We start from the raw sequence: 13,721 nt of genomic DNA, 5'->3' as shown, positions 1-13,721 counted from the left end.
TTCTGCGAGTGGCCTGGTCCAGGACGGAGTGGACATCAGTGAAGAATTTTGTTCCCCTGAGCCAGCCAGCCCGGCCGCCACCTGTAAAGTTCCCAGGTAAGATTGTAACACAGGGTTCGGAGACAGCACCCAAAAAATGGAATCGCAGCAAAGGGCATCGACAGACCAGTCTAGGGAGATAAATAGCCGACCCAGACACCCGGTGCCTTACACCGCCACACCGTGTCCTCCGCAGCCAATTATAAAAAGATTCAAGGCGTCGCAAAACCACAAACTGAATCCATCATACTTTGCCTTTACTGGAGTGTTACTGTGTTTGACAAGCGTGCAGAGTTTACACAGATTTAACACTCAAAACAAAATGTTTAGGGGGATTTTTTTTTCCCCACTCGTGCAATATTTTAAAATGATGGATGGTACCTCCGGAACGTTTTCATGTGAAACATTTACAAATGCAAACCAAACGCAGCAATTCCCTTAGCGCTTGGTGTTTTTTACTGGGAAGAGTTCTTTTTCTCTGTGGATTCTGCGGAAATGTTTTTTTTTTTAAATGTAGGGTTAGTATGTCAAATGTTGACCCGAGTTACTGTATCTCCTGCGAAAGTGACGATGAGGGCAAAATCAGTTTCTCCCTGCTGATGCCACGTGGCAAGTGATGGCACAAGTGGTCACATTATGTTTGCGTCACTACGGTTTTGGCATGTACTTTAGTGGGCGCCATTTTTTCCCGTAAGAGTTTCTCCAGGCCTAGTTTCTGTCCATTTGCAGAGGCAAATATTTTTACCCAGCTCAAACAAAATGGAAAATTTAATTAATTAACCCTTTGAGTCTCGGAGAATGCATAAATTTGACTTGTTTCTTTTAATACCATTAATTATGATGTAATAATCCCAGGCTGGACCTCCATTCTTAGTGCTTTTGACAAACCATGATTTTATTTGGCGTCCAACTCAACTGACTTTGGTAAACTCCTTATCTCGTTATGCCTTGGCCTCTATTTTGGTCACTCTTGACACGGAGGCCGTAACTTCCATGGGCCAAGATAGGTACGATTGTGCCGCTTTGTAGCAATGCCCCATGTGGTTTCTTGTGCTTCCTTCTGTTTCCGAAGGTAGATGTCACATCAGAGGTGGATAGGAGCTCCGGCCTTGTCCCAGGCACCGAGATCCTTAATCATGGCTTTGACTTTACATGACTTGAAGAGTTGCTCCTTCAGCTTGGCCTGCTTGATAGGTGGTAGATGAGAAGACTAAGTGGCCATTCAAGACGTGCCAAGTCTTCATAAAGTAGTTCTATTGAAATTGTTTATAAAAACCTAAAAAGTTTGATAGCCTCTAATTTTATTGTAGACCAGAATGATAGCCTCTAGGTTTATTGTAGACCAATTCCAGGTATCTACCATGCTTTCTGAAGCCTATTTATTTTGTCCTCCACCTTCAAATCACGCCTCGGTATTAAAAAAAGGCTTCATGGTTCATATTCCATTCCACGTATACAAAGTATCCTCCTAAATCTCTATAGAATGTTTGAAACGATGCGATCTTATTATGGAAGTCATCACGACATCTTAGCGATTCATTGACTTTGAATGGGACTTTGTGGCGCTTTATGTCACAATTCTCTAGAATGCTGGCCAGAGGTGAGGTTCTTCTGTTCTTGCGCGGCACGCCACAATAAATAGCCTCGCTGCGTCCGGGAATCATCTCATTATAGGTCACAGGGACCTGAAGATGTGACCTGTTACATAGATCAGCAGAAATAAACTACGCCTCTGAGGCATTTATTCAGTAAACTGTGAGCTGCAGGCCAGGTGAGATTAAAAAGCTTTTAATTAAAATATATATTATCTTACAGCGTCGGGCCGTCGGCTATTAATATTATAGCCTCGCAAAGTCTGCACTTAGTGGCCTTTGGTTGGTTTGCTAAAGGGAAGGCTTGACCAGAGGCCGCCGCTCTACCTTCTCTACTGCATATAACACTAATGTAACTAAATGTAGCCTTAGATCGGCCCCATCCGGCCCCGGTCTAGTCGCCCGTTTCTCCTGCTGTAAAGACTCAAACCTTCATCAGTCGTTGGTCTCGTCTTAGATTCAGGAGCCGTACGTCTATCCCATGCATGTTTAATACCCTCACTGTATTACCCTCTACCACCTCTGCTAGGAGGCAGTTCCACTTATCTACCACCGTCTCAGTAAAGTAAAAAAAAAAGGTATTATTTAGATCAAAATTGGTAGAAACACGCAATTACCGCTTGTAAGAGTAGCATAGGCATATCGGAAGCACGGAGTCGCAGCGAGCTTAAATGTACAGATAATGTCTATGCATTGTACTCAGCGGAGAACAGGAGAGTGGAGGCTTAATCGAGTAATTATATAATTATACGAGTTAGGCACCTGCGGAGGCTGTTGTTAACGCTCGGTCTTTCAGAATAAAGACTGAGGCGGCGAAAAAAAACCATGGAAATACGCCAGCGGAATCACAGTGATAAATGCCTTGGACCTGCGCAAGAACATTTTGTGATCAAATCACTGCCGGTGACAAAATGTTTTGGGGACGTCGTTTTTTTTTTCTCGTTGTAGCAGAATTACACACCCCGTAGTTATTCGTGTATCACCTGCGCTGTGATAAAATTGAATGTCAGATTCCATGCTGGGGGAAAGCGCATTTTACATGTCTTGTTCCATCAATCATCAGAGCCAGAGCTTCGGATGCAAGAGAGTCCATGGAAATAGACAAATCATGGTTTTTGGGTCTCTTTAACCCCTTAAGGACCAAGGCTATTTTTCCCTTTTTTTGTGTGGTTTTTTAGCGCTTTTTTTTTGTTGTGAATCATAATTAACCTCTCATTTAGTTTTTTTATCCTGATTTTAGAGATACCTCATATGCCATGGTGTGTTTTTTGTTTTTTTTGGACATTACAGGGTTAAAGTTGGATCATGTACAGAAATTTTTTAATTTGTTTTTAAATTATTTTTACCACCATTTTTTTGTTAATTCTAAGCCTAAAGGAGAAACATTACTTTTTTTTTTTAAATTTATTTATTTATTTATTAATTTTTTTGACAGTAAGATTTCAATTCAATTTTCAATTGGGGGATTGTGGGAAATGTGTTTACAATTTAGTATCTGCTGACAGATCAGACCCATTCAGCCCGTCCAGTCGGCACGATTTTTCTTGCTGTAAAGACTTAAATCAGTCCTTGGTCTAGTCTTAAATTCAGGATAAATGCCCCGGCTTTGCCTTTGGTTGAGGCAGATGTGATGTCAGAGCTTCAAAACAGAAATCTCAAAGTAAAGGAAAAAAATGAGAACATTAAAAGGAATGACAGATGTTTTTCAGAGCAGAATTCAATTACAGTTTTACATCAAATGTGACTTTTTCTCTTTATCTGTTGTAAAATAACTTATTGATTTCAGTTAGCATAAAAATGTAATTTAGTTGCATTTCTCTTCGCAAATTACTCCTGATCTCTTTGTCTTCCTCACACTGCTAAGAAGTGGAGTAAGATTTCTCAGTCTGAACAGCAATATCTCAGCGGAGGTTATTAAAGGGACGCTCCAGCCGTTATATGCGCTTTACTGCATATAAAACTGCGTGGTCCCTTTAAACTTTCGGGATGTTCCATTTGCACCTGTAAGGGGGGGGGGATGCTGCAGAAGTCCCCCATATGCAATAGCCCTTCCCCCCCAGCTCTTTTCCATGCAGGAGATAAAGTCATATCCATGCTACAAGCGACCACATTGGTTAATCGTATGATTACTACGTAGGCAAAATAAAAATAAACATTTTTCAAAGGCTGAATTCTTCCATTTTCTACTTTATTTTAGATCACATGACGTGTGATCTGTATCATACCACTAAGAAGTTTAAAACCAGTTGGCAGCATTTTTGTCAGGCATTTAAGAGGTTAAGAATGTAATTGTATAGAATAACCTTAACATGGTTGTCATGTGATTATAGAATTTACCATTTGTTGTGGCGAAAAAAATGGCCGATACCATTATTATTTTAATATTTATTTATTTTATTTATTACAATTTTTATTTTTATTTTGACTTCTTGGCCCCAGCAAAAGGCCAGCCTTTGTAATGGGGAAAAAAAACAACAAACAAACAAAAAAAACAAAAAGAAACCTCTGTTCAAGAACTTCATTCTCTATTCATGGCTTTGAAAGGCTATGTAGCTATTTATTATGTCGGAGGTATGTAAGAGGGTGTATGTACAGGCAATATGCTTACGGGTCATAAATCACACATGTTCCACTTTGAATAGACTTGCGGGTTCGACAAATAAAGGTCATGTTTATCCAGTACAATAGATTTTCAATGACTTCAAACAAAGTTTAATCTGTAAATAATGTCAGCGGCTCTAGCGGGAGTAGCGGGTAACAGGGGGGACTGAGTCGATATTATTTAGTGTGTTTTCTACATGAGTACAGAGCAGCTCCTGTGTACGGTTTAAAGGGACGCATCACTTCATTTGGCTATTATTAAGCAATATGCATCTATTAAACCCCCCCTTATGTGAACACTAAGGGAGCAGTCATTCTAACTTCCTGGTCTAAGGATATATTCTGGCTTATTCCTCTTTATTAAGTAACCATCATTTTATATCTTTTTGTTATTGTCCAGAAGCAATGCTTACCGGCTATCGGACAACACGTCCACCTTTAAAGGGACAGTATATCCTGTTTGTTAGGTTGTTTGGGTGCTAACATTTGGGACATGCACGTTTCAGTTTTTCATTTTGGAATTTTGACATCAGGTCATCCTGCCACCATGTGTTATTTCGGAAATTTTAAAAAGCCGCTCAATTCAATTTACCCCCATCAAACACTATATGTTTGAAAACTAGATACTGCAGGGTATTTCAAATGCTGGTATTTTAGCTCTTTCGGCATGCACATTTTGTGAGACAGTCCTAATGGTCCCAGGTATTAATAACTATGCAGCCCTATGGGAAACCAGCACACTTGAGCAGGCAGGAACTTGGCAAGGATCACGTAATGTGATGTTATGTGACCCTGCGATAAACGCTCAGCTGCTCACACAGTATGGAAGGATGGCTCCAGGAAGTTAAAGGAGTGAGAGGAGGGAGGGTGGAAGGAAGGAGTCAGAGAGAGGGTAAGGGAATTAGGTAGTAAGTGAGTATGTATGTGCTAGCATGAGTGTGTATATGTGAGTGTGTGTGTGCTTATTATTATTGTTTCTATACACATCATTATGACTTTTAGAGTTGTAGAACCCTGTGATAGACTCACACCCTGCAAACATTCCCACAGAGGGACTGTCCCTCCTAAACTGGGATGCTTGGGACCTATGAAAAGGCCAAATACCCTATGCATTTGGAAACATGATTATTACAATTATTTGTTTTCGGAACTTACCGTTAAATCAGATTTTTTTTGTTTGTGAAAGGTTGTTCCTATGACGTATGGCATCTGTATCCACGATCGATCTCGCGTAACAAGTTTTGTTCCTGAATATTGTAACATTTATTACGCGCCGCACTCACAATGTTATTAGTTCCAAACCCGCTGTGGCTTCGCACAAACCTACATTGACTTTTTAATGACCCTCGGTCCCCTTTAGACACATTGCTTCGTCTTTTGCATTGAAGCAGCATTCGGGGTAATTAAATTTCTCTCCTTCTGGCTACATTGATCTGAACGGGATGTGTGCGCTCTGAGAATCAGATTTCTTTATTTCTGCTGGAAACGCGGTGCCGGGGATTTATTCTTCGAGTTGCAGAATGAATAAAACAGATGAAGTAGTGGATAAAGTACACACAGCGTTTAAAGGAGTCGAGTTGGTGTAGACGATATCCCTCCAGTTATGGGGCCCCCCGAGCGGCCTTCCTACAAACAGGTCTTTTAGGTGACGTTTGGCAATATGACTTCAAGGAGAACGCCCACCGATTATTTCTTTTTATTATGCATCAGATTAAAATAAGTTTTCAAAAAAATCAGCTGTTTCCCTTATTTAACCAGTTGTAGTTTTTGCCCCATAATATAATGTTTTTAGGGAGTTATTATTACTGTATGCAGCGCTGGGGTTTATTACTGTATACAGCGCTGGGGGGGTTATATTACTGTATACAGTGCTGGGGGGTTATATTACTGTATACAGCGCTGGGGTTATTACTGTATACAGCGCTGGGGTTATTACTGTATACAGCGCTGGGGGTTATTACTGTATAACCAGTAATAAACCACAGATAATTTTTGTGTTGGAAAAAAAAGAGATTTTTTTAAACAATTTTAATTAAATTATTTATTTGCAGGAATTATTGTTAAAATGTGACCGTATTTTTTTAAACTTTAGTTGGTATAACAGGGATCGGTGCCTGGAATGATGTTGTCCGTGTTGTTGACGTGTATCCATGACACATGGCTGTCTCTGCTCTGTCTTGAGACCTGGAGGCTCCAAATGTCCCCTGAGAGAGAAGAAAAAAAACCTTTGGCCGCAGACAGAGGACTCTAACGGGACTAATATGACAGTAATGAAATGTCCGAGGACAGACTTCTGGCTTTCTATTAGCCATTAAATCCTTCAGCTCTGAGCCAAACAAACATAACGGGAAGAGAATCGGGATTTCTGTGACAATTTTATTGTAACTACAAACCGCAAGCCATTTAGACGTAGCCTTCGCCCTTTTGGCTGCCGGCTGAGGGTTACCCGCTGAGTAGTGGAACATTGTGTTCCTCACGTCAAGTTCTAAAATAAAATCCATACCTCCCAAGTGTCCCGAGCGACACCACTGTCCTGTTTTCTGTGAGCCGCGGGGGTCATGGGCTGGTTGTGAAGACCCTCCGGTCCCCCTTAACCGGCCCAGGGAGCTGTAACTGGATTGAGGTCTCCATTGCCGCTTCCATGTGGCTCTGTAGATGAGCATCGAGAGGTGGCTCTTCAGGTGGTTGGGCAGCCCTGGACTTCTCACTTGCGGTCTGGCCTTCCTTATCTCCACCTGGAATGTTGGCGGCTCTGAAAAGGTACTTGGTCATCAGATTTCGGACCTCACTAAATGAAGGTCACCGTTTGTCACTAACGTTCCATGCTTTGTTAGCGCCACCAGATGTTGAGGAGCATGAAGGGATCTCTAGCCGGGCTACATGGAAAAGCCCTGATGTCCCACAACTGCAACCCTTGCCAGTTTGTCCGTATAAGAAACCAAAACACAAATCTACCAAGATTTAACCCACTATCTGCCTTTGCTCTAGAATTCTCATGTTCCAAAACATGGCCATCTGAAGAACATGAACCCTGTTTTATTGGCAAAGAAGGACATTTTTTCGTGTGACTGGGGCGGGGCTTTACCAAGACTTTTTAAGTGGCTTTGTGGCCTGTTGGCAGCTACATATTGAATTTAATCTATTTGAAATTATTAACCCTTTTCATATTGTTTCTATGCACGTTATCGGGGCTTTTAGGGCTGTAGAACCCTGCGATCCCCTCATACCCAGCAAACATTCTGAGCTTCTAGAAAAGAGGGGGGTCAGGGGAGGAAAGAGGGGCATCAGGGAGGAAAGAGGGGCATCAATGAGCCGTGGAACTCTCATGGCAATGATTTTAATGACTAATTGATGTCTTCTAGCCGTGATTACGGATTAATCATTACTGCGGTCATTTATAAGAGGACCGTTCGATGGGTTTGTGTCTTTATGGGGCGTCTTAGTTGTATTTACCCTAAAAAAAGGGTAGCCTTGAGTGAAACTAGCTTTTAGGCAGGACACATCCATCATATCACGTCAATGTAAGAAAAAAAACCCATATTTGTTTTTCTCGTGTCCACGTGGAGTCAGTCGCTGTCTCGGTTTTTGCTGTTTGCTAAATACACGGGCTCAGCTCTTTGGCGCGCCGGTTCATTCGTTACGGAGCCAGCGGGCTGTCAGGGGGTAAGAGAGAGATCATTTATAACTGTCTGGCACCCTGAGATCAAAGTCTGCCCATGGAGCTGATACTTGTTGTGGTCTGGCTCCAGCTGAGAATACCCGATCCGCGGCTTCAAATAAAATATTTTGGGTTTTTGGGGTTTCATTTCTCTTATTTTTGACATCCAGGCTCGTCTAGGACTAGAAATCCTGAGAAACTCACAACACGTTCTTCATGGAACCTCCTCATTTTCCTCCATTTCCATGAATTTACACCCAAAAAATCCTTCCGAACTCCCCACATGGAAGAATTATATCACGTTACATTTTTCTGTTACAATAGCAAAAATTAACAAAAACATTTAATTTGACAATATCCAAAATCGAAAGAAAAGAACCCAATTTTTTCGATCTTTATGAGCTTACAGCCTATGTAGAATATAATATTATTTTAAATTTTTTGTTACTTTTCAGATATTTTTAATTTGCTGTAACCAGGACCGGATGGGTGAGGATGAGCCGGCCCCCGGAATTATTAAGCCTGTCAATGGCATAAGTGTAGCCGGTGGCTGCCTACGTTTCTACGGTTACCCAGCCGCTGACTTCACTTACGCCATTAGACAGCTGCTGGTCTTAAAGCGCCAGAGCCACAAGGTCAAGGCCAGTCCGGCAAAAATAAAAATGGCGGCAGATCCAGTCCTGGTCTGGTTATAACATAAAAAAAAACAGGTAAAAGAACTCGAGAAGATCTTTTATTTGATTTATTTCTTTTTTCGCCGTATTTCTTAGCCTCGTTTAAAAGTGTTGATGCTTTAAGTAAGTGTGTTACTAATTACAGATCAGCGATCAGGAACAGCGAATGTATCAATAGCGAGGCTTTAAACATGCGGTATAGCATGTTCTCGCGCAAGCAAGTCCAGCTGGGATCTAACATTACGTTGTGATAAAGCTTATGATACCAGATGGCGTGTGGGTAAAATGAGGGTAATATTTTACTGAATCCCGTGTCGTGCCGACTTCGTGGAGACGAAATCCAATTTTCTAGGCGGGCTTGGAGTTGCTCGGCTTTAGAACGTTCTCGGTTGCCAATACAGAAATTACAGATCAATTCCGGGAAATAAAATTATCTGTAAGAGGACACGACGGTATGGAAAGGCCGCGCGAAACGCGAAGGGAAGCCCTGCTGGATTTTCTTGTCAATTTAGCGACAACGAGACTTAATTTTTATAGTCAGATCACTAAATTTTGGGGGATATTGTTGTATTGAAGACAATTTTAATGGGGCGGAGTCGTAATAAGTGGCTTTTTACTCTTTTACGTTTTACTAAACTTATCTGGGCAGGTTGCAAAAATATTTTTTACCCCCTATGTACACACAGAGTGGCACATAGAGGGTTAAAAGGCATATCATGGGGCACAGTGGCATATAGAGGGTTAAAACGCATATCATGGGGCACAGTGGCATATAGAGGGTTAAAAGGCATATCATGGGGCACAGTGGCATTTAGAGGGTTAAAAGGCATTTCATAGGGCACAGTGGCATATAGGGGGTATAAGGCATTTCTGGGGCAGAGTGGCAAGCCTGGGGGCAGATGTGCGTAACGGGGGGGTGGCAGGTTGGATAATAAAAATAAATAAAAACAAAAAAAATATCTGACCGATTAAGACGAACCGATACGTTAGATAAAGAGGGCCCGGCTCGCAAGAGCTTACAATCTACACCAGTATGAAGTGTTTTTGCTTGTTTATCCATTCTGATGTTACTATTTTATTGTATATTTACAGTGAAATGCGTCGTCGTTCTATACAGAGCTCCGGAGCTTCACACGAAGAACTTTTCCTTATTTTTTATTCCAGGAGAACATCACAAGTGAATATAAGTAAAACGATTATAAATGATTTAGTTATTTATTATTATTTATCGATTCATATTATAGATTCATATTCAGCAACAATATACAATGGACGGTTTCTATCCAAAGTCTATTAGCGGCCCTCGGCGTGGTGTTCCTCCATGTCTAGTTAGGAAACAATACAAAACAAGATGGAGCTGAAAACTAGGAACATAGAATCTGTCGGCAGATCGGCCCCATTCGGCCCCCTGTCTGGTCTGCCCTGTTGTAAAGACTCAGTGGCTTTCTCCACGTGTTCCTGGCATGTAAAGCCAATAAAATCCGAGCGTAACGGTTCACTTATGTGTAATTAGAACGTTCCCTTAAATTCCTCGAGGATGCTTCTAGAAGCTTTTGTGATTCCATGCCTTCCGTGGCAGGCGTCCACCGTGTTTTTATCCGAACTCCCCGATGAGGTCGGTAATAAGTTTCCGCTGAGAAATGACACTAATGTCCGCTTTAGACGGAGCCGAGTACTCTTTGGAGGACTTATGATTGTTACTCTGAGATGCTCTCCGCGTTAAATCACAGCTTTGTCGGGTGCTGAGAGTGTTTTGATGTATGAAAAGGGAAAGTGTGAATTATTCAATTAGCGTTATGATGTCATTGTGTCCTGTCGATATACAGTATATCAGGAATAATGGCGTCTTTGAGCTGTAAGTAGCGGTAGGTTAATAAACCTAAATGGTGTTGGGGGATGGGAAAAAACATGTACGTGGACAATATTTGTTTTTTAGGATCTGTCACAAAGAATTATATCATCAAAAGTGGTATGACACACTTAGGACTTGTATAAAGAACGTTTGTTGTTCACACCTCCCAACTGTCCCATTTTTCGCAGGACAGTCCTGATTGTCAAGCCCTATCCCGCCAGGTTGCAGCTGGTCATGGGCTTGTTGGTGAAATCTTCTGATGTCCTCTGACCAGCCGAGGGGGCTGGAAAAGCTATGGAGGTCTGTGCCGTTGCAGCTCCCACAATGCCCCTCACGATGTTCTGAAGGTGGCTCTTCAGGTAATGTAGATGGACGGTCTCAGTTCTGACCCCAGCCCCTGCCTCCACACCTCAAACAACATATATGTTCCAACCACTAGGACCTTGGGTCTATCTTGGCTCAGCTTCTTCCACTCTAGACTGGTCTTCCTCAATGGCCTTTGCACCCTCTTGTATTGGCGTGACTGATATCACGCGATGCCACCGTCCGCGTACATAGCAGATAAAAAATAGCAGAAAGACATCTAGGAGATGAATAGGAATCTTAATTTATTTTCTTCTTTGACGTTCTCCGTGAGGACAATGAAGATCCTCCAGAAACCATGTGCCGTTAACAAGAAAGATGACTACTGAAGGAAAACAAACAAAGAAAATGAGATCCCGTCAGGCGGGCTGTTCTCATCTTCTGTTAGCGTGACACAAAAGCAGATCCGGGTTCCACTCGTATCGTTCTGGAAACAGCTAATCAAGATTCCGCTGAAGTTCCGCACTTGGGAAGAAAGAGAAGCAGAAACATTCAATATTGAACAAGACAAGCAGCAAGTGATACTTTGTGGGCCTCCGAGATAAAAGAAAAGGTCAGCTTTCCTACGTCCCAGCATCTCTCCACTGACTCCCCCACCAAATGTCAGGCGAGACGTAGCGCGTGTCAGCAAAAAAAAAAAGGCAAGATGGTCAATTTTTGGCAATCGCGGCAGTAATTTCACATTGTTAATGTCCCTCTAGAAACATCATTCCACCGGCAACGTTTCCTCCTGGAAAAATAATAATACCTAATTCTCTGTGAGGAGAGGATATTTCATGTTAATAACACAATTTAAAAAATAAAAATAGCAATTAGCAATTTTTTAGGTAAGTAACGGTTGGAGAAGTTATTACTTTAAAGGGAAAATGTTGTCACAGCTTTAATATAATTTACTAAAACTACCCATAAAAGACGAAACAGCTGTCCATGAGTGGTGGTCTGGCTGCTGCTCCTCTTACCTGAGTTTTGTCTAAAGGCCGTCTTGTACAGTGGGTGATTACTTTCAAGGGATCCATGTATAAAGTGCATATAGAGGCAAAAGGTGATCATTGTTGACCTTATTTGCATGCGCCTACCCAGAATCCCTTGTGGTTGTGGCAGCACCATGAGATTTCTGAGGAAAAAACAATCCTTCTGGCTTGTCTGGTGTCTGTAGATGAGTGTTTAATAATACTTCTACTACCCCCTTAATTTTAAGTGGAAGGGTTTTCCATCAGCTTTACTCACCACAACTTATGTAATGGTGTATATATATATTATAAATAGTTTTAAATCAAGGGTTTCTCCACAACTATCTTCTCAACTTCTCAATTTCACATTCTTAATAGAGCCGGGGCCAAATACAAAAGTCAATTTTGTATTTTGTCAATTTTATTGGTTTTGTTAATTTTTACTCCCGCGTGGAATCTTCTAAAGCTCTATACATAAAATATAATGTAATATAAAAGGTAAATGGTGATAATCTGACAGGTGATGGAGACCCTTTAAATAATAATAAATAAGTCATAATAATAATAACAATAATACAAAAATAATAATACTAATAACAATAATACAAAAATAATAATAATAATAAAATTAAAGTGGAAGGCTCGGCTTTTTGGTGGTGGGCTGCGCCTTTTGGCTTCCATGTCTCCTTGAAGACTTCAGTGAGTCCTCTCTTCAGAAGGGTCATAGAAGACCTGGTTTTCACTGTGACCCTACCACTTTTGAAGCACCTGGCCACTACTTTTCCACACGGCGAAGGAGAAGCGCGAGGTACCTCGACATTATACAATTCCCCCCCCTAAAGGAAGTCCTCCATTAAAATTAACCCTTTCATTACAAGTGTCCCCTACTATGTAATACAAAATCAGATGCGTCTGGCCATCAATTACGTGCTTAACCACCAACCAACATGTCTCTGAGCCTCAGAGGGATAATTTCTTGATTACATAGCCCTCAACCTTTGCCTGGGCAATTTTAGGCTTATTGCCTGCATATATCTGCTTAGGATACCAAAAAGACCCGCGAGATTCTGGAAATCGAGGGCTAATTACTCGTACTTTCCTAATGGGATTTTATTTTTTAATTGCGGGGTTATTTGGTTGTTTGGAAAAGTGCACTTATACCGCTTTCCTGGCCGGTTATTAGAAGACGCCATACCCTCTTTCTTGGCTGCGCTGTTTACTGTAAAAGGTAATTTTCGAAATGAAATCTAAATGTTACTGTCTGTTATCTCATTACGAGACCTGCAGGGGCCAAGCGATGTGAAAATACATAATGCATATTAAAGTGCTTTATTCTGCCCGCTCCCAGAATGTTCTTACAACACAAAGCGAGATATAGAATGGTAATAAGATTACATGCAGGAGAAGCCGTCACTCCCAATAAACTGGAGTGCGAGAAAATGTTTCTAGCTTTCTCGGGGAGAGATCAAAGTTAAAGAGGAACGGTCACATTTCTGATTATCCATGAGCCGAAGTTATGTACCTGTATATAATATACACCATATGGACAAAAGTATTGGGACACCTGCCCATTACACCAACAGGGACTTTGATGACATCACATTCTAAATACACAGACATTAATATGAAGTTGGTCCCCCCCTTTGCAGCTATAACGGCTTCCGCTTTTCTGGGAAGGGTTTCCACGAGATTTTGGGGAGTTTCTGTGGGAATTGTTGCCCGTTTATCCAGTAGAGCGTCTGTGAGGTCGGGCGCTGGTGTTGGACGAGACACCCGGCTCACAATCTCCATTCCAGTTCATCTCAAAGGTGTTCGATGGGGTTGAGGTCGGGGCTCTGTGCGGCCGGTCAAGTTCTTCCACCCCAAACTCATCCAGCCGTGTCTTTATGGAGCTTGCTTTGTGCGCTGGGCGCAGTCATACTGGAATAGAAAAAGGGTCTTCACCAAACTGTTCCGACAAAGTTGGAAGCCGAGCATCGTCCAAAATGTCTT

General features: G+C 41.7%; 1 protein-coding gene across 1 annotated transcript in view; it reads left to right on the top strand.

Moving 5' to 3' along the window:
- Window positions 1–8,585, top strand: part of LOC149282149 (metalloendopeptidase OMA1, mitochondrial-like) — a 31,848-nt gene extending 23,263 nt beyond the window's left edge. The window contains exon 9 of the mRNA XM_089498588.1: window positions 8,346–8,585. Coding sequence (XP_089354714.1) covers window positions 8,346–8,585 — 240 coding nt within the window. The remainder of the gene's footprint in view (window positions 1–8,345) is intronic.
- Window positions 8,586–13,721: the final 5,136 nt, after the last annotated feature.

This window comes from Sceloporus occidentalis, unplaced genomic scaffold (assembly GCF_023333645.1).
Source record: "Sceloporus occidentalis isolate IW3139 unplaced genomic scaffold, rSceOcc1.0.p SCAF_122, whole genome shotgun sequence".
Classification (NCBI taxonomy): Eukaryota; Metazoa; Chordata; class Lepidosauria; order Squamata; family Phrynosomatidae; genus Sceloporus; species Sceloporus occidentalis.
This window is presented reverse-complemented; position numbering and strand designations above follow the sequence as displayed.